This window comes from Pristis pectinata, chromosome 18 (genome assembly GCF_009764475.1).
Source record: "Pristis pectinata isolate sPriPec2 chromosome 18, sPriPec2.1.pri, whole genome shotgun sequence".
Classification (NCBI taxonomy): domain Eukaryota; kingdom Metazoa; phylum Chordata; class Chondrichthyes; order Rhinopristiformes; family Pristidae; genus Pristis; species Pristis pectinata.
Genome location: NC_067422.1, coordinates 7159559 through 7183848, shown reverse-complemented (window position 1 = coordinate 7183848; position 24290 = coordinate 7159559). Strand labels below are relative to the sequence as shown.

At 49.2% G+C, this 24290-nt stretch overlaps 1 protein-coding gene across 1 annotated transcript in view; it reads left to right on the top strand.

Moving 5' to 3' along the window:
* gnav1 (guanine nucleotide binding protein (G protein) alpha v1) overlaps nucleotides 1–24290 on the top strand; it is a 98254-nt gene that overhangs the window by 21283 nt on the left and 52681 nt on the right. The window contains exons 3-4 of the mRNA XM_052033271.1: nucleotides 12888–12980; nucleotides 15546–15706. Of these exons, the coding sequence (XP_051889231.1) occupies nucleotides 12888–12980; nucleotides 15546–15706 (254 nt within the window). The remainder of the gene's footprint in view (nucleotides 1–12887; nucleotides 12981–15545; nucleotides 15707–24290) is intronic.

Sequence of the window (24290 nt, the reverse complement as noted above, 5' to 3'; positions counted from 1 at the left end):
GTTCTTGTCTTGGTGCGGTTGTTCTGGAGCAGCTCGAAGGATGCCAGTTCAATGCTGAACCTTGTACTATGCGGAGTCTTTGCATTCTCCCTGTGACTTGTGTGGGTTTCCTTCCATATCCCAAAGGCATGCTGCTGGGTGAACTGGCTATTGTAAATTACCCCTCAGTGTGGGTTAATGGCAAAAGGAACCAAGGGGGAGCTGATGGGCAGGTCTGGGAGAGAATGGGTTGCAGGACTATGGGGGATACAAGGAAAAAGTGAATGGGACTGGTATTGCTCCCTGGGGAGCTGGCATGAACTCAGTGGGCCAAATGGCCGCCTCCTGTGCTGTCATGACTTTTGCTGTCTGGCTGGTGCACAGATGGTACCACAAGATGCCAGCTACACATCCCTGGTTCATATTGAGTGTTTCTGTTTACTTGGTAATTTTTAATTTGAGTGTATACAGCTGAGAGAAACAAGTGTTTGAGTTCCCCCTGGGCAGGGAATTCTGTGCACGTTCCATTGGTGTCCATGGCCCAGATTCGTAAACTTTCATTCTGATGAAGACCTCGGTACCAGTGCTGTGTTCGCTGGGGCAGAACGGGTGGAAGAAGGCACCCGATAAGAGAATTTGCAGTTGTTTACACTGGTCAGTCAATTAGTAACTGATTTGATCAATTCCGAGTCAGTTTCGGAAGGGAAAGTGGGTCATGTTGTCAGTGATAGAAAATGCCTGATAAGGGAGTGAAAGGTCACTGGGTGTAGGCTGGACTGTGGAGCTGAGGTTGCAGTCAGAACAGCTGTGATCTTGGTGATAAAACAGGCTCGAGGGACTGAATGGCCTTCTGGTTCCTTGAAAGTTGTTGGACAATGGAACACGGGCACATTGATCATTGGGCCTGGTTGTAGATAAACCAGGAGATTCTCTTCATACTAAGGGCACCATCACCTGCGTTGGAGTAAACAGCCAAAGAAATCATTAAAGTCAGCATCGCAGCGTAGCAAGCCACCTGGTTCAAGGGCAAGTGGGGAACGGCGATGAGTGCCGCCTGGAACTAGAGGTGCCAAATCCTGAATAATGAATGACTAAAATAAAAGTGGCGCTAAAAGGCAATTGGACAGATAAAGAGTTGATGGATATGGGCCTAAATCAGGCAAATGGGTTTAGTTTAGAAAGGCATCACTGTTGATATGGACAAGTTGGGCTGAAGGGCCAGTGTCTGTGCTGTAGGCCTCATCAGATCATGTGTCAAGCACCGTGTGCAGTTGTGAGCCATCACCACAGGAAGAACATTAAGGTGGGGGATGAAAACAAACTAGCATCAACTGAGAAGTTTTAAGAAGATTGAACAGGTTGGGGCTCTTACTTTCTTTCAGGGGAATTATGAACTGGATAAGGCAGATGTGGAGAGAATTGGTAAGGCGGATGTGGGGAAAATTGGGCTCCGTGAGAATCCAATACCGAGATCCAGAAAGGGAAGAGCTAGGCACTACTGCAATGAAGGGTGAGGGGGAAGCAGCTTCTTCACTCTGGGAGTCAGTGGTTGTGGAATTTGTTGCCATGGAAGGACTTGGATTCATGCAGATAGCGCACGTGCTCTGTAACTAGTGAACCGCCCATGTTAGAATGTGGTTTAAGGAGATGTGCTGAAATTGGCTTCCAAAGGCAACTTGGAGAGAGTGTGTGTGTGTGAGAGAGAGAGAGGGGGGGACAGTGTTACTGAGACCTTGGGATATGTATAAATACTAGCCTGAACTGGTTGGGCTGAATGGCCTGCTTCTGGGCTGTATGTTCTCTGTAATGTTGAACACACAACCAGCAGTGACCATGGAAGTTCTCTTGGATAAACAGTCAGGTACCACAGAAGGCATTGAAGTAGGAAGTTCCAGTGTGGAATTTGTCGCCAGTTTATACACAATGGGTTGAATGGCCTTGTTCTTCTGAGCAAAACATTAACTGACTTGGCCTGGGCATTCCAGACTGCATGACTCAAAGCTGTACACAATACTCCAGGTGCAGTCTCCTGTACAATTGCAGTAAGACATCTTTACACCTGTAACTCGAATCCTCTCATAATGGAGGTGAATATATCATTTGCTTTCCTAATGTTACACCTGCGTGTTGCCTCTGGGGGGGGAAAAATGTCTTTGTTGTGATCTCTCTCTGACATCCCAAAAACGTACAGAAGCCTCAAACATCAATGACATGCATACCAGAGTTAGTTTGCCTGGCAATTATACTAGGCTATTTACTGAAGTTCTGCCAAAGAATCCACTAACTTCCTGTGCAGTGATGGAGAAATGTGCAGACTCGACACAAACAGCACTGAACCTGGGTCCCTGTGGCAGCTTGCCTGTCCTGTAGGTGAATCCAGAATAACCAATGTTGTCCAGCAATGAAACAGGCCCTTTGATCCACTGTACTGACCCTCAAGCACCACTTAACACTAATCCCATTTTTTTATTCTCCCTATATTTCCATCAACTCCCACCAGACTCTGCCCTTTGCCTATGTTAGAGGCTATTTACAGCGGCCAATTAAGCTTCCAACCTGCACGACTTTGGGATGTGGGAGAAAACCGGGGGGGGGGGGGAACCCCAGAATGTGCCAACTCCACACTGACAGCACCTGAGGTCAGGATTGAACCTGGGTCTCTGGTGCTGTGAGGCAGAGGCTCTACCACTGTGCCCCCCAATCTGATAGGTTCTTAACTTCCTCCTCAGTTAAGGGGTAACTGGGGAGGCAGCATTTCCAGTGATGGGCACATCCTGTAAGCCAATAACTATTCTAGAAATAAAGCTTTGGAAGGAGGGTGAGCCGATGGTTAAACTCTGTAAAGCACTGGTTCCACAGGGCATGGCTTGCTCTGCATTGCCTTGGAGAACAGAGACTTGTTGGGTGGTAATATGGACCATGTTTGTCCACTAGTTCTCATCCCATTCACAGACGTTCCCTCTTCTCCCTCCACCCCTCCCATCCTATGCTTGTTTCTCAGTTCTCTGGTTCTGATCAGAGGTCTTCAACCTATAATGTTAATCCTGTTCCTCTCCCCAGAGGTACTGCCTGATCGGCTGTGTATCTCCTGCAGTTTTTGCTTTAGAAGTTTGTCACCAGGGTGGGCGCATGTGTGTCCATCTCTGTCGAATTTCTAGTAGGTGACGAGTGACAAGCCAGGAATGAAAGGAATCATGGTGATTGCTCTTGTGACCTTTAGCGTGGGGTGAAGCTGCTTGGTGACTTGTCCCGGTTCTTGCAAAAGTAAGCAGATGCAAATGGCCATGTGGAGTCGCACAGGGTGCTCACTGTCACTCTCCAGTGTTATACTACTAGATAGGAGGTGGCACAACCCTAGGGCTAGAGAAGGAAGGAAAGGTGGCTCTGTGTTTATAGCATTATTCACAGTCTGGGATCACCAATTCAGTAAATGCCATTTGAAGCATAGTCCCAGTGGGAATAGTCATAGAGGGGTAGAACATAGAACAGTACAGTCAATACAGGCCCGTTGGCCCACAATGTTGTGCCGACCTTTAAACCTCGCCTAAGACCATCTAACCCCTTCCTCCTGCGTAATCCCTCTATTTTAAATTCCTCTATATGCTTATCTAGTAATCTCTTGAATTTGACCAATGTACCTGCCTCCACCACCGCCCCATTGGATGCACCATGGATACAGGCCCTTTGTCCCACCAGCTCTGTCCTCGCATGCACTAATCCTGCATTAATCCCATTTCATTCTCTCCCTTGCTTCTACTGCTCCCCAAAACACAAGGGGCAATTTACGGCGGCCATCTCTGCTGCACCATAGTGCCGTCCAGATGTAGGAATCCTGGCAGCCTGCTTGTGCAGATTGAGTCTGCGCAGATGGCAGTGAGACTGTGACCAGGTAATCTTTCTGTGATGTTGGTCCAGGTGGTAAATGCCCTCCAGGGTAGTGCAGTGGGTTAGCAGTAGTGCTGCTCCCTCGTATCTCCAGAGACCTTGAGTTCAATCCTGACTTTGGGTGCTGTCTGTAGAATTTGTGTGTTCTCCGCGACTACGTGGGTTTCCTCTGGGTGCTTCGGTTTCCTCTCACGTCCCAGCTGGTAGGTGACGGAGAATGGGTAACAGAAATGAGTGGGGAAGTGGGGCTGGTAGGAATGTTCTGAGAGCTGGCATAGACTTGTGGGCCAAATGGCCTCCTATATTGAGAAGACATTTTAAAAAAAAAATGAGAGTTCATTGGGCAGAGCTACAGTGCATCTCTCAATAGTGACCTTGCATCCCTCTGAGAGGCAGAGCGTTCGTTTAATGTAGGAGGAAACCAAAGCACCCAAGGGAAACCCACGTGGTCACAGGAGAAGTGTGCAAACTCCACACAGACAGCAGCGGAGGTCGGAATTGAACCGGGGATGCTGAAGCTGTGAGGCAGCGGCTCTGTTTCTTTCTAGACGTTATAATGTGCATAAGCTAGTGGCCAGCATTAACTGTCTTGTAACCCAGTGTGAAGTTAATGAGTAGATTGCCCCAGTTTTGTATGCTGGGATATCTCCACAGTTTCCAATCAGAATCCAGTCAACAGTTTGTCGGCTGAGTTGACCAGTGAGTTTTGGAATGCTCAGCTGACCAGTTTGAACAGGGGCCCTTTGTCCCCCGGCCTTTGTGCAGTCACAATATGCTGATCCCTGCCTCACCAGCTCTGCATTCAACCGGAGCCGGGCAGGATTAGAAAGGATTTCATTAATCCAGTTCTCCTGACTGCCTGCATTTTATCCAGGGAGAAAACAGATGCGAGTGGCAGCTTTGTGAATTCCTCTCGCGCCAGTCTGCTCTGTGTGCCTGGCTGTGCTTGTGTTGGCGGTGGGTGGTCTGCCAGTGGTCACCTGTGTTGTCAGTGGACCTGCTGACCATTGGGCGCTGGGAATCTCGAATACCTGGCCGTCCCAGGAAGGGCCCTGAGAATTGTATTACCCAAGGTTAGCGTAACGCTATTTCAGCGCCAGCAACCCGGGTTCAATTCTGGCTACTGCCTGTGAGGAGCTTGTACGTTCTCCCCGTGTCTGTGTGGGTTTCCTCTGGGGGCTCCAGTTTCCTCCCACGTTCCAAAGACATATGGGTTAGGAAGTTGTGGGCATGCTATGTTGGCGCCAGAAGCGAGGCGACACTTGCAGGCTGCCCCCAGAACACTCTACGCAAAAGATGCATTTCACTGTGTGTTTCGATGTACATGTGACTAATAAAGATATCTATATATCTAACCCTGCCTGACCTAATGCCCTCATTCTGGTCACTTCCCCTCCCCTGATCAAAAGTCTTAGTGCCCTCCCAGTGAATATTGAGTCAAGAGTATGTTAACGGACTCAGTGAATGTCCCTTTAGATAGAGTTGTGTGTGTGTGTGGAGTGCTTACGTCATAAGAAGATAAAGGACGTAATGATGTTGTAGAAGAAGAAGAAGAGAGAGAAGGGAGAGAGACACCAGCCCTGCTATGTTTCTCTATCGATGGTGAGAAACAATAACTATGTCTGCACTGAAATCCATGTATGGAAGTTGGAAGTAATCCGGTTGGACTTCACTTTGTTGCTGGCCTGTAGAAGGAAACAGGTATTTGTGTGTAGGACGACCACGATTCGGATGCTTTTCAGGGTGAGGAAGTCACTACCGAGGTAAACACTTAAGTGTCGTTTGGGTTCCATCGTGGAACATTGGATTTTCGTATTTACTCTCTCTATGTTTCTCTACATCTACGTCTTATCTTCAGACAACGGTGGTTGTTGAAGAAGACCTTGCTCATGTTTCACCTTGTGGCTTGCGGAACTGAACTTTAAGAACCATTCCGGAACTTGGAGTTTGGGACTTTGCCACACACACACACGAAGAGTTTAGTTTTTGGGGTTAACGTTCAAGGTTTAACATTTTTGAATTCTAACATACTAACATTTTTACTTTTATTTTACGTATTATCATAAGTAGTGATTAATAAAATAGTTTTTAACACTGAATCATGCTCAGTGTGTTTCTTTTGTTGCTGGTTCGTGACAAGTAGGCCATTGACCTGATCTTTGGGCCACCATCCTGCCCTAACCTTTGATAAATAAAGATCTATTGATCTCTCTGTAGAGTCAACAGCATGGGAACAGGCCCTTCGGCCCACCAAGTCAATGCTGACCATTAACACAGCAGTTTACCCGAATTCTCCACACATTGTCATCAGCGACGCCCAGATCCCACCACTTGCCCACACACCAGGGACCATTTACAGCGGCCAATTAACCCACCAACCTGCACGTCCTTGGGACGTGGGAGGGAAATGGATCCCCTGGGGAGAACCCATGCTTCGAACGTACTCTGTAACCGAGCTACCTTGGGCAGAGAATTCTAAACACTCGACATCCTCTGGACAAAGCAACTTTTCTGTGGTGAATGGCCAACCCCTCACTTTGAAACTGACTGCTGGTTCTGTATGCCTGTACAACATCCCTGTCAGGACCTGCACATTTCAGTGAGTTCACCCCTCATTAACTCCAGAGTTAAAGACACATCTGCTTAATATCTCCTTGTAGAACAAGCGCAGGAGGCAGTCTGGTGGTACCTTTGTTTCAGGGGCTTCCTTTGACAGGTAATGCCCTGCCAGTGCTGATGCCGTTCTGTGGACCTCACCCCCTAGGATTTCCCTTGAGAGTCTAATCAATGCTACTGGATTACTGTAAAACCAACAGGTCCACTAACATCCTTTAGGGAAGGCAATCTGCTGTCCTTGTTTGGTCTGGCCTCCATGTGACTCCAGACCACCCTCCAATCTTGCCTCTGGTGACCTCCTCACATCATGGATAGTCGGTGTTGGATGCAGGACATCTGCCTGTGAGTGAATAAACAACAGAAGCCCTGTGCCTGGTGATATTGACTCAGGGATGATCTCACCCAGGAATTACAGACCAGTGAGTCTTACTTCAGTGGTGGGCAAATCACTGGAGAAGATTCTTAGAGACAGGATGTATGGGCATTTGGAGAAGCATAGGCTGATTAGGGACAGTCAGCACGGCTTTGTGAGGGGCAGGTCGTGCCTCACGAGCCTGATTGAATTCTTTGAGAATGTGACGTCCTGGATGATGTGGGGAGGGTTTAAACTAGTTTGGCAGGGGGATGGGAACCAGAGTGATAGGGTCAGAGGTTGGTTCATTTAGGTGTACAAGTAGATGCAGATGTAGAAAGACTGAGGAAGGATAGGTAGTTGAAAAGGGGGCAAAATTGCAGTTAGTTGGATGAGCTGAAGTGGGTCTACTTTAATGCAAGTATTAGGAACAAGGCTGATGAACTTAGAGCGTGGGTAAGTACATGGAATTAGACGTGGTGCCATTACTGAGACTTGGCCTGTCGTAAGGGCAGGAATGCTGCTGGATATGGCCGGGGTTTAGATGTTTCAAAAGGGACAGGGGCGGGGGGTAAAAGAGGTGGGGGGAGCGACTTTGCTGATCAGGGGCAGTGTCACAGCTGCAGAAAAGGGAGGATGTCCTGGAGGGATTGTCCACTGAGTCAGTGTGGGGTGGAAGTCAAAAATAGCAAGGGAGCGATTCTACAGACCACCCCCCCCCCCCCCCCCCCCCCCCCCCCCCAATAGCAGCAGAAGACACTGAGGAGCAGATTGGGAGGCAAATTTTGGAGAGGTGCAAAAATAGCAGGGTTGTTGTCATGGGTGATTTCAACTTCCTTAATATTGATTGGCCCCTCTTAGTGTAGAGGGGTTAGATGGGGTGGAGTTTGTTAGGTGTGTACAGAAAGAAGCTTAGCTAAGGTTTAGAAAACATGGATCAGACAGGGCTCTGGAGAGTTACAAAGTAGCCAGAAGGAAGCTTAAGAATGGACTTAGGAGAGCTAGAAGGGGGCATGAGAAGTCCTTGGCGAGTAGGATCAAGGAAAACCCCAAGGTGTTCCACATGTATATGAAGAATAGGAAGATGATTAGGGCCGATCAGGGATAAAAGAGGAAACATGTGCCTAGAGTCAGAGGTAGGGGAGGTCCTTAGTGAATACTTTACTTCAGTATTCACCAGAGGAAGGAACCTTGACGTTTGTGAGGATGGTTTACGACAGGCTGATACGCTGGGGCGTGTCGACGTCAGGAAAGAGGATGTGCTGGAACTGTTGAAAAACATCAGGATAGATAAGTCACCGGGACCAGACGGGATATATCCAAGGTTATTATGGGAAGCAAGGGAAGAGATTGCTGCACCTTTGGCGACAATCTCTGCATCCTCACTGGCCACAGGAGTAGTGCCAGATGATTGGAGGGTGGCAAATGTTGTTCCTTTGCTTAAGAAAGGGAGTAGGGATAACCTGGGAATTACAGACCAGTGAGTCTTACTTCAGTGGTGGGCAAATTACTGGAGAAGATTCTTAGAGACAGGATAGGCTAATTAGGGGCAGTCAGCATGGCTTTGTGAGGGGTAGGTCATGCCTTATGAGCCTGATTGAATTCTTTGAGGATGTGACAAAGCACATTGATGAAGGTAGAGCAGTGGATGTGGTGTACGTGGATTTTAGTAAGGCGTTTGATAAGGTTCCTCACGGAAGGCTTATTCAGAAAGTCAGGAGGCATGGGATCCAGGGAAACTTGGCTGTTTGGATTCAGAATAGAAGACAGAAGGTGGTGGTAGATGGAGCATATTCTGTCTGGAGGTCGGTGACCAGTGGTGTTCTGCAGGGATCTGTTCTGGGACCCCTGCTCTTTGATTTTTATAAAGGACTTGGATAAGGATCTGGAAGGGTGGGTTAGTAAGTTTGCTGATGATACAAAGGTTGGTGGTGTTGTGGATAGTGCAGAAGGTTGCTGTAGATTACAACAGGATATTGATAGAATGCAGAGCCGGGCTGAGAAATGGCAGGTGGAGTTCAACCTGGATAAGTGTGAAGTGATACACTTTGGGAGATCGAATTTGAAGGCAGAATACAAGGTTAATGGCAGGACTCTTAGCGGTGTGGAGGAACAGAGGGATCTTGAGGTCCATGTCCATAGATCTCAAGTTTGCCGTGCAGGTTGATGGGGTTGTTAAGAAGGTGTATGGAGCTTTGGCCTTCATTAGACGGAGTATTGAGTTCAAGAGCCGCGAGGTGATGTTGCAGCTCTATAGAATTCTGGTCAGACCGCACTTGGAGTATTGTGTTCAGTTCTGGTCACCTCATTATAGGAAGGATGTGGAAGCTTTAGAGAGGGTGCAGAGGAGATTTACCAGGATGTTGCCTGGATTGGAGAGCATGTCTTATGAGGATAGGTTGAGTGAGCTAGGGCTTTTCTCTTTGGAGAGAAGGAGGATGAGAGGTGACTTGATAGAGGTGTACACGATATCTTTATTAGTAACATATACTTTGAAACACACAGTGAAATACATCTTTTGCATAGTGATTTGGGGGGGCAGCCCGCAAGTGTCGCCACGCTTCCGGCGCCAATGTAGCATGCCCACAACTTCCTAACCCATACGCCTTTGGAATGTGGGAGTAAACCGGAGCACCCGGAGGAAACCCAAGGTGATAAGAGACATAGATCGAGTGGACAGTCAGAGGCTTTTTCCCAGGGCGACAATGGCTAACACAAGGGGACATAATTTTAAGGTGATTGGAGGAAGGTGTAAGGGGGATGTCAGGGGTAATTTTTTCACACAGAGTGGTGGGTGCGTGGCACGCACCGCCGGCAGAGGTTGTGGGGGCAGATACATTAGGGACATTTAAGAGACTCTTAGACACATGAATGATAGAGAAATGGGGGGGCTATATGGGAGAGAAGGGTTAGATCTTGGAGCAGGATAAAATGTTGGCACAGCATTGTGGGCTGAATGGCCTGTACTGTGCTGTAATGTTCTATGATCCCAGAGCATCTCCCTGCTCATCCTGGTGGGATCATCTACCACCTCCTCCCCCTACCACTCTCCCAACTCCACCCTCCTCTACCTGGCACAACCTGCCCGTCATCATTCACTCCTTCCCAGTCCACCAATCACCTTGGACTCCTGTCTCACCACTCCCCCTCTCCACTTTATATCAGCCAACTCCCCTCTCCGCTGTCAGTCGTGATGCAGGGTTTTGACACGAAACGTCGACAATTCCTTTCTCCTCTTCCCCCCCCCACAGATCCACAGATGCTGCTCGACCCACTGAGTTCCTCCAGCAGATTGTGTGTTGCTCCAGATCCCAGCGTCTGCACTCTCCTGTGTCTCCCCTAACACCCAGTTGGGAGAACAGACGGGACCTGAGTGTAATCGATCTCTGCCTCCCCGTCCCTCTGCTCCGACATCTACTGCAGCAACAGCCTAGATAAAGCTGCAGTCTTGGCTTTGTAGACGTTACGGGAGCCGCCTTGTGTGTTTGTGCTTAAGCTCTAGTGTGGTGGCGAACTGTGAAGATAAATGGGGAGATACAGATGGCTGCTTGTCCTGCCCAAGGTCACCGTCCCATCCATTGCTCCATCGTCTCCCCTTCTCTCCCTTTCTCCAAGCCAAAGAGATTTCTTTTCTCCCATTTCTTGCCCCAAACTTTTGGTCACCTGCTCTGACGTCGTCTTGTGGCTTGTTGCTGGACTTTGTTCACTAATGCTGCTTCGGGGAATTTACAGTGGACTTTGCTGTGGTTCATAAATGTTGACCATTGGTTGTGAAGGATTACTGAGTGTAATGAGCACTCCAGTTTCTGAGTTAATGTTTCTGGGTGAACTGGGAAGGAGGGAAATGAGTTGGTGTAAATACTAACTTGTTTTCTCTCTGTCACTGTTTGACCTAGATCATTAATGAGGGAGCAGTGTGTCACTGGAGGTGGTGGTTGAGTCCCACTTCGGGTAGGGGGCTGTCCACTCCCTCATTTGGGTATTGGAGGGTCCCATCAGGAGGAACATGTTTCTCTCCCTGCAAATCTCGATTGTTTTCAGTGTCTTCCTGTTTTATGTAAGATTTCAGACAGTGGCAAATTTTTGGCAAGGGTCTTGCCTTCCTCCCAGTCGCAGGAACAATTGAATGGGCTGAGCAGGGCCTAAGGTGTTCACCGTTCCCAGCGCTCTGCACAGAACCCACTTATTTCTCTGGGCAAAGGATTTACTGACTCCATGAGGGGCTGGATGTTCTCTGCCAGCTCCTCCCATCCAACTTGGAGCTGATTGACGGAGTGTCCCTGGTGAAGACCCATCTCCATCCAGCACCCAGCCCCCTCATCAAAGGCAGAGCATGATGGTGGGAGCATTGTACTTGAGGCCGGTCTTGGTGTCTGCTCCTGTGGTTTTGTGGACTGGTGGTCAGGACTGTGTCCTACCACTGCCCTCTTTGCCCTGGTCAGAGTTGAGGACGGTGCAGCACTGTGTGTGCGTGAAACAGGGCTCGAATTCCAGGGTGGTGTCAGGAATACCAAAGTATCGGCCAGCATCTGGAATTCCAGATGTCCTGGTGTTGAAACTGGACATAGACACGTGGAACAGCTCCGTGCTGGTGTCTCTGCCCAACGCCAGGGACCTCCTGCCCCGTGCCACCCGACCTCAGCCACGTATCATCCCCTCCTTGTGCTTAAGAAGCTTGTCGAGGGAGGAGACTGGTGCTTGGACCTCGTTAAACCCATCGCACGTAGGTTGGCAATGACAGTTCCTGTCCACCTTGTGGCTGTAACGTGGGGTCTGAAACTTCTAGTTACATGGTAAATGGTTTATTCTTTTTCAATATGCATGGTAGTCATAAAGATTTTATCAGGGGCTTTGTCAAATTGAAATTGTGCCACTCATGAGAACTGTTAAGGATTAATGTCGTCCCATTCATGAAATCTTGATCATTGTACCATTCATGAAGACATAATAGATTAGTGTTGTGCTGATCACTAAACATCGATGAGTTAATTCCAGTTACGCAGCCTTGGTAGACTGAGTTGTGTCTTTCATGAAGCTATAATAGATTAGTATTGTTCCATTTATAAAGCCATAATGGGTTGGTATTGTTGCACTTCAAGGCCTTAATCTATTAATTGTCCCAGTCGTAAAAACGTGGTAATTTGGTATTGTCGGACACCAGGTGGACCGGTACTGCTGCAATCATCAAACCTTGCATTACTGAATTCTGTGGGCTGAAGCCTTTGAATATAAATTTTCCTTTTCTGTGCACAGGGTAGGAGGTTGTACTTAGTTTTTTTTTGACTCTTCCAGTATTGTGTTACATCACTGATTTGTCACCAGGATTACGTCGGCAAGTTACTGCCCTGTCCCAGTCCCATGACCTTGCTCTAGAGCTGGGGGACTGCTGGAGCTTAGATCTCCCTTTGCCGGGACAATTGGATGGGATGCTGAGGTCCAACGCTATGGTCGTCAGATGCCAGCTTTGCAAGGGTATAATCCGTGGAAGCTGGATGTCAACCCTCTGGCCCTTCCTCCTCCTGTGGGACACAGTTTACTGCCCCCTACTGTGGAATAAATGCTGCTCTGGTCAGGATTGTTGGGGAGGGATCTGTCTTTGGGCTGCTCGTCCCATACTATCCGAGCTCGGGTTTCTTGCACTGAGCTTTAACCAGAAGGTCTCTTGTTGGCTGCTATGCAGGACCGTGTGCTCCATATAACTGTTCCAGCTTCTTTAACCAGTCCCTCTGCAGTCGGGCTCTTCATTCTTGGTCTCTGTGTTCTCCTTGTTGCACCATTGGCAGCAGTTTTTCAGCTGCCTGAACCGCAAGCTCTGGAATTCTCTCCCTAAAGCTCTGTCTCACTAACTCAAGCTCCTTTTTAATGCACCCCATACACCTTTGGTGCCGTTTTGATTGCCTGTCCTATCATCTCAGATGGCAGGGTCCAAATCGCTCCTGTGAAACTCTGATGTTTCGACAAATTAAAGGTCGTTGTTGTTGTCGTCGTCTCTTGCTCCAGTGTTGTTGACATCTCGCCTCAGTTAATCAGTGGTCCTTCTCTTCCTCCCTTTTAGCCTGCCGTTCTAGACAATCTCCTCAGCTCGATGAAGTTCGTGCTACAGGGCATGGGCATCCTGCGGATTAACCTGGCCAACCCCAAGAACACGGTGAGACATTGCAGAGGACTGGGGCACGGATGGGTTTGAGGTGACCCACCACAAATGCAAAGGGGTGAAAGAGGTTTCCACTCAACAGTGAGTTGTGCTGATCTGGAACACCCTCCTGAATGGGCAGTGGAGGCCGATTCAACAGGAGCTTTGTGAAGGGGTTCGGTAACGCTGCCTACAGCTGTGAGATAGAAGAGGTTGGGGCTGTGGGGACTGGGGCAAATGAGATACCTCTTCTACAGAGCTGGCACAAGAAAGGTGGGTTGATTGCCTTCATGAACTTTGAAGTTCTTTTACCATAAGGCTTCTCAGCAGAGAGGCACGTAATGGTCACTGGGCTCAGTTGGTCACTAGGTTGTTTCTCCTTGGTGATCCAAAAGTGCTAGAATACCCAGGTCCTGAGTCTCCAAACCCACCTCTGCCCTCTCCCATCAATCTATAGCTCTTGAGCTCTCTGTCTCCCCCTTTCGCCCTCGGGTGGAAGTACAAAGAATTTTTAAACGTCGGTTGTTGCCCACTGAATATGAGATAAGATTTCTCTATTAGTCACGTACATCGAAACACACAGTGAAATGCATCTTCTGCGTAGAGTGCTCTGGGGGCAGCCCGCAAGTGTCGCCACGCTTCCAGCCCCAACATAGCACGCCCACAACTTCCTAACCCGTACGTCTTTGGAACCCGGAGGGAACCCACGCAGACGCGGGGAGAACGTACACACTACAGACAGCGGCCGGAATTGAACCCGGGTCGATGGCGCTGTAATAGCGTTATGCTCACCACTGCACTACCGTGCCTGCCCAAGCCGTGGATTGTGGCCAGACACAGCACCAGGGACCATTTGGGGTGGATTAAGGAGACAGTGTTTCCAGGAGGGAGCGGAGGAGATGGGCAGAGTCTTTCTGACATTTATTTGGGAGATGTTGCCTTCTGAAAACAGAAGACGGTTACCAATTAATCCAGTAGGGAATTCAGGAGAAAGTCTGTTATCCAGAGGGAGGTGTGAACACAGAGCTCACTCCCACAGGGAGTCAGAGGCAAGTCGCAGATGTGGATTTAAGAAAAGAAGCTGGGTAAAGATGAGGAGGAAGTTGTGGATCAATTTGTACGGTGTGAGGTAAGAAGAGGCAGATGTGGAACCGAGTGACCTTGCGTGAACTTGCTACATCCGCAGTGATACAAGCATTGGGTGCAGATCACAAATGCAGTCACTGGACATGAGAATGGGTGACTGGGAGTCTGTGATGTGAGCTGCAGGAATGTTTAATGCCAGCAGGTGTCAGCATTGCACCAGAACCAGAAGCTGTTGCAGGTTTGTGGGGCGGGGCGGCTCATTACGTCTCCATTCCTCACCTACTGTCCCTGGGATAAAGGTTTATCTTGGGTTTTGTACTCACCCCCGTTGTATGTTGTTCACTTTTGAGCCTTGGTTATATCTCCGTCAGGGAAGTAATGGGATAATAAAGCTGCCATCTTTAACGCTGGGCTCCCTTGTACTCCCATCACAGACGCTGCTCCATCCACCAAGTTCCTCCAGTAGTTTGTTTTTGCCCCTTTTTCTACTCCCAGCTCCTCTCACAAGTTTCCTCATCTTAGACTCTGTTCCAGAGAAAACAACCCAGCTCATCCAATTATTCTTCATGGGGCCACTTTCCTCGTGACTCCCCCCCCCCCCCCGCACCCTCTCCAGTGCAGTCACGCCTTCCCTGCAATACAAGGAGCAGAACTCTGCCACTACTCAAGCTGTGGCCTCATGAAATTCTGACATAACATCCTTCCCCCTTTTGCGCTACATCCTGGCTACTAAAGGTAAACCACTCTGGGCTGCTTTAGCCACCTTATTGCTGGTGGGTGCAAGCTCCAGACTGCCTCAATGCCTCCACCCTGTTCACCACCCTCCCACATATTGTCATAGAGCACAGAACAGGCCCTTCAACCCATTGTCAGCAGCAGGTACAGAGGCCTGAAGTCCCACACCACCGGGTTCAGGAACAGCTACTGTCCCACAACCATCAGGTTCTTGAACTGGCCTGCACAACCTTAACCCTACCTCAGCAACAGAACACTACGGACCACCTTCTGCACTGCCAGGTACTTGTCTTCCATTGTGGTTTTGATTTTTTTTTGCAGTAAGGTTTTGTTTGCAGTCTTCTCTCTCGCTTCACAGTGTTGTATACTTTATATTCTGTGTCCTGTCTCTACCTATGTGCCTGTGATGCTGCTGCAAGCAAGTTTTTCATTGTACCTGTACCTCACCAGACTTGTGCATTTGACAATAAACTTGACTTGACTTGACCACTGTCCATGCTGACCACCAAGCACCCATCCATACCAATCCCATTCACCAGCACTTGGTCAGCAGCCTCCTATACCTTGGTGATACCAGCACCCATCTAGATACTAAACTGCTGTGAATACCAACTTCTGTCACCAACTTCTGTATAGAAATCGCCCTTTTCCCTTCCCCTCACCACCACCCCAGCCGCTTCTGGCCACCGTCGCTCTGAATCTTGCGGTCGTTCTTGCCGCGTGCTAACTGCACTCGTTCTGCCGCCTCTTGCCTTCCAGATCCACGCGCAGACGGTGCTGTCGTGTGGCCGGTGCTTTGACGAGGATTCCACGCTCTTTCCGTTCGTCGCTCACGCCCTCCGCTGCCTGTGGGCCGACCCACAGGTGAAACTGGCAGCGTCGCGCGGCTACGAGTTTGAACTGAATGACTCCGCCCAGTAGTAAGTTCGCGTTTTCCCCGCTGCATCACACGGTGGACGCTCCCCCTGGGGGGTAGATACCCTCAGATGAGATGTTAAACCAACAAGACCTCGTCTGCTTCCTCGGGGGACAATCCCATGGCAGTGTTTTGCAGTAGTGGAAGAGATATCACCAGGTTCCTGATCAACGTTTACCCTGCGTTTATAGAATTAAACGGCACGGAAACAGGCCCTTCGGCCCAACTCATCCATGCCGACCAAGTTGTCGACCTGAGCTCGGCCCTTTGCCTGAATGTTGCCCATATCCCTCTAAACCCTTCCTATCCATGTCCCTGTCCAAATGTCTCTTAAACGTTGTAAACCTCCTTGTTCCATACACCCACTATGCTCTGTAGAAAAACTTGCCCCTCAGGTCCCCTTTTAAATCTTTCCCCTCCCACCTTAAGCCTGTACCCTCTAGTTTTTAGCTCCCCTGCCCTGGAATAAAGACTTGGGACCATTCACCATAACTATGTCCCTCATGATTTTACATAAAGTCACCCCTCGGCCTCCTACAGTCCACGGAAAAAAGCCCCTCGCCTCTCCAGCCTCTCATTACTCCCCCATCACTAAAATGGACGACTTGGTCTTTCTCACAGTAGTTGGTGGGGGTTTGCCCACTACACTTCTTGCACGTCGTATTGATAAAATGCTTCAGGACACGGTGAACGGAATGCAGAAAGTGTTACAAAAGTTTTGTTCTTTAGCAGTTGTTTGTGCTCCATGTGAACTTTCTCCCACCCCTCAGTCTCTGCTAATTCCTTCCTACATTTGTCCAGTTTATTGGTATTGGTTTATTATCGTGACATGTACTGAAGACCCCACCCACCCGGGTCATTCTCTCTTCTCCCCTCTTCCATCAGACAGGAGATACAGGAGCCTGAGGGCACGTACCACCAGACTTAAGGACAGCTTCTATCCCACTGTGATAAGACTATTGAATAGTTCCCTTATAAGATGAGATGGGGTCTGACCTCACAATCTACCTTGTTGTGACCTTGCACCTTATTGCACTGCACTTTCTCTGTAGCTGTGACACTTTACTCTGTACCGTTAGTGTTTTTACCTGTACTACATCAATGCACTCTGTACTGACTCAATGTAACTGCACTGTGTAATGAATTGACCTGTATGATCGGTATGCAAGACAAGTTTTTCGCTGTACCTCGGTACAAGCGACAATAATAAACCAGTACCAATACAGTGGAAAAACCTTTGTTTACGTGCCATTGAGACAGATCATTCCATACATAAGTACATCGAGGTAGTAAAAAGAAAACAATGCAGAATATAGTGTTGCAGTTACAGAGAAAGTGCAGGCAGACAAATGAAATGCAAGGGCCACAACGTGGTAGATTGAGAGAACAAAAGTTTACCTTTAATGTACAGGAAGTCCATTCAAGAGTCCGATAACAGCGGGATAGAAGCTGTCCTTGAGTCTGGTGGTTCACGTTCTCAGGCTTTCGTATCTTCTGCCCAACGGGAGGGAGAATGACTGGAGTGGGAGTGGTCCTTAATTGTGTTGCCTGCTTTCCCGGGAAGTGTCGACAGTGTCCATGGAGCGGAGGCTGATCTGTATGATGGACTGGGCTGTGTTCACACAACTCTGCAATTTCTTGCGGTCTTGGGCAGAGCGGTTACCATACCAAGCTGTGATGCATCCCGATAGGATACCCATCTCCAGTTTGTTAGCGAGGCCAGCAGTTATTGACCATCTCTTCCCTCCCTAGAACAGAGGGAAAGCCAAGCCATTGCGGAGGGATGTATAGGCCAGACTGAGTATAGACAGCAGAGTTTGTTCCCTGAGCAGCAGTGATGAACCAGACAGATTTGCTTTATAACACGGCATTAGTGAGGGCAGATCTTCCTTCCGCATTTATTAGTTGTCTGAATTTAAGTTCCCAGCTGGCACAGTGAGATTCAAACTCTTGTCTCTGGAACATTGCCCCAATCCTCTGGGTTATGTGCCCTGTAACTTGGGGAACTCCCCTATTTCCAGTGTGGATAGAGAATGATGCCTGGGGTCAGGGAGTGAAGCATGTTAGATGCTGAAGTGATGGTCTCCTTGTGCTTCATGCATCACTGACACAGTGGCATTTATGGTACATGTGCAGATGGTGTGTGTTTGTGGTACAGAGAACCTACCAGGCGCTGAAAGATTGCAGAAGTCAGAATAAGTAAAGGGCTGGAGGGTTGGATTTTGGGGTGATTGGGGAAACTGGGCATCCTCACTGGAAGCAAGATAATTGAGAGGTCATGCTGCAGTTTCTAAAGAGGTGAAGAAATGAGGACCATGATCATGGTCAGAGGAGCAGAACCCAAGGGGAATGATGGTATATGCACAACTGCCCTAGAGAACATTTTGGGGAGGAAAATCTCCATCTGCAGAACAAGATCCCCTTGAAGGAGGTGGACAGTTGTGACTTTGCAAACTTGGTGGATTGCTTTCAGAAGATAAAATTTTGTGGTCACAGTATGTGAGTAGTTTGAGGCAGTTGGCTTGGGAGCAGTGTGTTAGTTTGAACTCCTAGCTGCCAAAGACTTCCTCCTGTGGGGGTTTCTCACCTTGTGGCTGGGTCTGGTCTAGACTGATTAATAGAGTCTGATTTGGTCCTTCCTAAAATAAGAACTTTGTTCCAGTGAGGACATGTAGGAGACATTTATTACCCTACCCTGAAGAAGGCAGTCTTGAAGTGCTGGTGGGTGTGCTCCCATAGATGTTGGGCAGGACAGTCCCAGTGGAGAGGTTGATGATGGACTGTCATTGTACATTCCACCCCCCCTCACCTGGATCCATCTATCGTTTGCCAGCTCTTGCTCCCTTCTTTCACCTTTTCACACTGACCGTCTCCCCTTTATCTTTCAAACCAGGTGAGGGGTCTCAACCCGAAACGTCAACTGTCCATTTCCCTCCACAGATGCTGCCCAACCCCCTGAGTTCCTTCCAGCATCTTGTTTGTTGCTCCAGATTCCAGCTTCTGCTGCCCTTTGTGTCTCCATTATCTCCAAGATGTCGTGTGACTTGGAGGGGAACGGGCTGACCCTGTCCTTGGTGGGAGAGATGGCAGGTTTAGGAGGTGCTGTTTAGGTAGCTTGGATGAGCAACTGGGGTGCACTTTGCAGACTGTAGACACCGTGTTCCGGTGATAAAGGGAATGAACGATCAGGGTAGTGGATGAGATGCCAATCAAGTGGGCTGCTTGGTCCTGGATGGCATCGAGAGTTGCTGGAGCTGCAGTCACTTGTAGACAGTAGGAAGGCATTGGGTGTCAGCAGCTGATTCACTCACTCCAGGATATCCAGCCTTCTGACCTGCTCTTACACCGAGGTATTTATGTACTAGACAAGAATGCTTCAGTAATGTAGTATTTAGCATAAAGGAAAAGGTGTAACATTTTGCTTTTCAATGCTTCATTTAAAAAAAATGACTCACCTTATCCAAAGTGTACTTATTATTTTTCCAGGATGTGAGTGATATTTAATTATAATTGCAGATGTTGAAATAATTTATTTTTTATGAAATTTCCTTTTAAAGGGTCATTAAATAAACATAACATGCAGATTATATTCTGCACTGAATTGGTGCACAACATACTCGGGGTGGGAGTCCCGTCAGGTTGGAGACAGTGGCTTCGCAATTTCAGTCCCTTGTAGTGTGTGTGTTTAACTCTTTCTTCTCCAAAGGGATTTAAAAAGGCAGCCTCCTGTACAGAGGAGACCTGTCCTCCAAGTCCCTCCGCTCCTTGGCCTCTGCTTAGCCTTGGCTACTGTTAAAACATGGGTTAGATGGTACGGTAGAGTTGGGTTACAGTTGTACAAGACGTTGGTGAGGCCGCACCTGGAGTATTGTGTACAGTTTTGGTTACCCTATTATAGAAAAGGTCATTAAGCTGGAAGGATTGCAAAGGAGATGTACCAGAATGTTGCCAGGACTCAAGTTATAGGGAGAAGTCGGGCAGGCTAGGACTTTATTCCTTGGGGTGTAGGAGGCTGAGGGATGACCTTGCAGAGGTGTATAAATTTATGAGGGCACAGTTGTTTTCCCAGGGATGGGGAACCAGAAACTAGAGGGCATAGGTTTAAGGTGAGAGGGGGAAAAATTTTGAAAGGAACTTGAGGGGCAGCAAGTTCGTACAGAGGGTGGTGCGTATGTAGAACGAGCTGCCAGAGGAAGTGGTTGAGGCAGGTACAGTAACATTTAAAGGGCACTTGAACAGTTACGTTTTTAGGAAGGGTTTAGAGAGAGATCGGCCAAGTGCGGGCAAATGGGACTAGCTTGGATGGGCATCTTGGTCACCATGGTAACTTGGGCCAAAGGACCTGTGTGACTCTGAGAAGTGCCTCGGGACTTTAACTTCCATTTATATAGCACCCTTACTGTTGGAGCAGGGTCCTGGATGGGAATGGGACAGAGGAAGGAAGGCAGGCAGGGCTGTGCCCAACAGAGTGGCAAACCCCAATCATTTGGAAGCCTAAAACTGATGATATGCAACTAATTACTGTGACTTAACGGTGAGTCCTTGAAAGCCAAACCTTGTTGGTTATTAGCTGGAAAGGGCTGCGTGTGACATTTCCACAAATCAGCTTGTAATTGTTGCTACTGTGTAACGAGGCCAGAGTTAATTTCCTCTTTAACGCACAGCAGTACTAATTGCTGGCTTTGACATTAATGCTCAGCCGTGGAGGTAGAAGGTCGGATCTGCTGTAACCAGAGGCAGCCTCCTGGTTTGTTGGCATTCTGGAGTAATGAGTCCCATTGCACTGACTCAGCCTCAATTAGACCTAACGAGAGCACGCTTCTGTAATCCCAGAATCTGTTCAGCCTGGAGAGAGAAGTGGAGGGTGCAAATTAACCCAGCAAACTGCCTGTCTGCGGACAAGAAGAGCCCCTGACGATTCATTTTAAAGGCTGCTTGTTTATCTTTATTTCTCACCCCGTTTTAGCTCCCATTTATTTAGATGTTTTGTGCACAGTTTGGTGTTGGAGTATCTGTTGACCTGGTTGTCTACAAGCTGGGGCCTCGGGTGTATAGGAGCTCAGAGCTGTAGGGAGACGCGGCATGGAAATAGGCCATTCGGCCCACTGAGTCTGTGTGGACCATCCATCCACACCAATCCTACATTGACCCTCTTTATCCATGTTCTCATCAACTCTCAACTCCCACCTTCCCCTCCCCCAGATTCTACCACTTGCCCACACAGTGGCCTATACACATGTGAGAGGAAACCCACACAGTCACGGAGAGAGCGTGCAAACTCCACGCAGACAGCGCCGGAAGTCAGGATTGAACCCGGGTCTCCACTGCTGTGAGGCAGCAGCTCTACCACTGCACCGCTCAGAGTAAAACTAATGATTTTTTAATTTCTGAAGGCTGGTGAGGAGGTGGATAGGGAGTGGTGGTGGTAGTCAGACAGCTGGGGAGGTATCTGGGTGCTGGGAGTCCCTCGCTGTCGGTATGCATGCAGCCAGTAGGAGCCAACGATCTGGAAGGAGGGTGCTCTGAGGCAGGGCCATGGACCTGAGACTGTTACACCCAGACCTCACCCCAATCCATTTCACACCTTGTCTGGGTCCAGCTCGGGGAGTTGGAGGGACAGGAGACCACAGATGGAGGAACTCAGCAGGTCGAGCAGCATCTGTGGGGTGGGGGAATTGTTGACGTTTCGGGTCGAAACCCTGCATCAGGACTGAGAGGGGAGATGGTCAGTATAAAAGGAGAGTGGGGGAATGGTGAGACGGGCTGGAGGTGATTGGAGTGGGGAGGGGTGTAAGATAGCGGGCAGCTTGTGCCAGGGAGGAAGAAGGGGTGTGGAGTGGGGAGATGGTGGCAGGTGGTTGACAAATGAAGGCAGAGAGGGGATAAAGAGAGGCAGGTGAAGTGAGGAGGTGAAGGAAGGAGATGAGCAGGAACACAAAGGACTTACCAGTACTGGAAAGGGGATTTTGCAGACCTAGGACAGTGAGAAGATGGAGCCATGGAACACGGGTCTGAGTAAATGAAGTGGGAGTTCATCGTCCGTGTGCAGTCACACACACCACTTAGTACCGTGTGCAAGGACACATTTAGTACCATCATACCACATGAAAACGGGCCCTTCAGCCCACCAAGGCCATGCCGACTATCTAGCACCCATTTACATTAATCCTACACTCTGTTGGACTCTGCTTCCTGAATCCATTCTGCTACACCTCAGCGGAAGTGACGCAGAGAGGAACACCACACCATCACCTCCCCCCACCCCCCCAAGCTTGGGCGACACAGCAGAGGCGATGTTGCTGTCACTTTGGGGTGGCAGGGAGCCAAGGACTTGTTGGTTGAGATGTGGAGGAACAGAGGAGGGGCGGTGGACTTGACCCAGGTCCAACTGCGCCTTGTCTAGGTGTGGGTGGCCTGCTGATGGTCATTGTCTGTGCTCCTGGGGGAGGGGGGGTGGGCTAAGAGAGCTACCGCCACCCAACCGTCCATGGATCAATTATCTAATGCACCTTCTCCAAGCCAGCAGTCTGAGAGAGTGAATTCTGATGTGACGTTAGTTGCTGGGAGCTCTGGTGCAGTCAGCCCACCTTGTACCACGGACCTTGATTGTGTTTGTGGTCTAAATCCATCTGCAGCCAACACGGGAGAGATTACCTGGCCAGCCCACTTGGCTGTTGTGGTGGAGACTGCAACGAAGACTTGACGAAGTTGCCAACCACTGTTTGCGCAGCTAAGAGCAGGAGGAGGCCGTTTGGCCCATTGTGTCCCGGACTGCGCATTGCGGGAGCTCTTTGCCGCACTTCCCCCCCACCCCCCCCCCCCAGCTCCTTTGGAGAAGATTTCTGCAAAGCGTTAGCCTCCAAATATTTATCCGATTCCTCTTCTAATGCTACATCGTTCACTGCCCAGCTCGCGACAGCTCCGCTGTGCCAGCGCCTGTGTCTGGAGTAATCCGCCATTGACATGGGAGCGGAATCCAGCAGCACTGGCCCCTGCCTGAGAGCACCGTGGACCCAAACTCTTGGGTTGGTCCCGAGCCTGGATTGAACTAATGGAGAGCTGGGAACTGCATACGGAAAACCGATTGCAACGCTTGGAAAAGGTCTCTGCTGACTAGCTCCAACTCTCTGGTGACATCTGCAGATGAGATATCTTTAGTCACATGTACATCGAAATACAGTGAAATGCATCTTTTGCGTAGTGTGTTCTGGGGGCAGCCCGCAAGTGTCGCCACGCTTCTGGCACCAACGTAGCACGCCCACGACTTCCTGACCCGTACGTCTTTGGAATGTGGGAGGAAACCGGAGGAGAAGTGGTGAAGGGAGGGGCAGGCTTTGTCCTTCCTGGTTCTTGCAGTCGTTTATTCACTGCTTGAAGCAAGAACCGTCAGGAACTTTTAATCCGTGTTAATCCAACTGCACACGTCTGACATTGAATAGGTAAACGTGCTCACTGAGGATTTGCTTTCATTCAAGAATGATCCTGTGGAAATTGGGCAGTGGTTGGAAGAGGCAGGATTCCCCTTCAGTTCTCACATTCACCTCTGTCTCCTACTCTCGGCATGCCCCATGTGTTGCTGAGGGAATGACGGGGGCCCATAAATTAGCTTGGCATTGAGTGACTTGCCCCTATTCCAGTACTCCCGCTTTGTAATGGCAGCAGCCACCCTTGGCCAGTTGATCGTGCACGGAATAACATTAATGTGGAGCGTGGCTATGCAGCTCTGCTGACTGTGTGCTCTGAGCACGTGACTGGGGCTACCTCGAGTCAGCAGGAGAGGGGAAGGCGAGACTCCATCACTGTATTTGACTGACGTGGTGGGGAGCTATGGGTTACTGAGGGAGTTCTGTGGCCAGAACTGACTACTTCTGCGACGACTTGGCCATTGGGATTGCGAGGAAGGCAGCTATTTTCCGTGGTACCCCCAGAGTGGTGAATCTGGAGATACTCCGAGGTCACCTGAGCTTACCCAGGGTCAAGTTTAAAGATCCCAAGTGTGGGTGATCCCCTCTCCCACCAGGTCACAATGCTTCCAAGAGTCAAAGACCTGAAGACGAACAGCAGTGGGAAAGGAATGGGAGCCAGAAGTAAAGGACGTCGGGCTCGGAGAGTTGACCCTGCACGGTTCCGACACCCCTGACCGCACCGTCTGTGACCATCACTGGGCCATTGTACCCTGAAGGCCCTTGAAGTTGCAGCAAAGTAACTACTGCGTCGGCCTTGTATGTTCGACCTTCAAAGCAGACGGGCACTGTTCCTGCACTCTGTCTTAGCAATAGTCTGCACCTTGGGGACAGGAAAAGCACAACCAATGTTGTCCAGTGCCAGACGTGTTCTGTGAGCCTGTAAACACAACTCAAATCCCAAAACGTTTTAAGACTTCTCTAATCTAATGCACAGTTATAAAGTGTGTGCATTGTGGGGACTGCTTACGTTGATGTGTTGTTTCGTACTTTCATCAGTCTGGGCAAGTTCCGGTTCCATCTGTTCCCACACACAATATTTGGTCATTGGGGTCTGTTTCTCGGCATTGTTTGTAACACTTTGATGTGGTTATGGTCGTATTTTAGCTTTGATTTGCGCAGTGT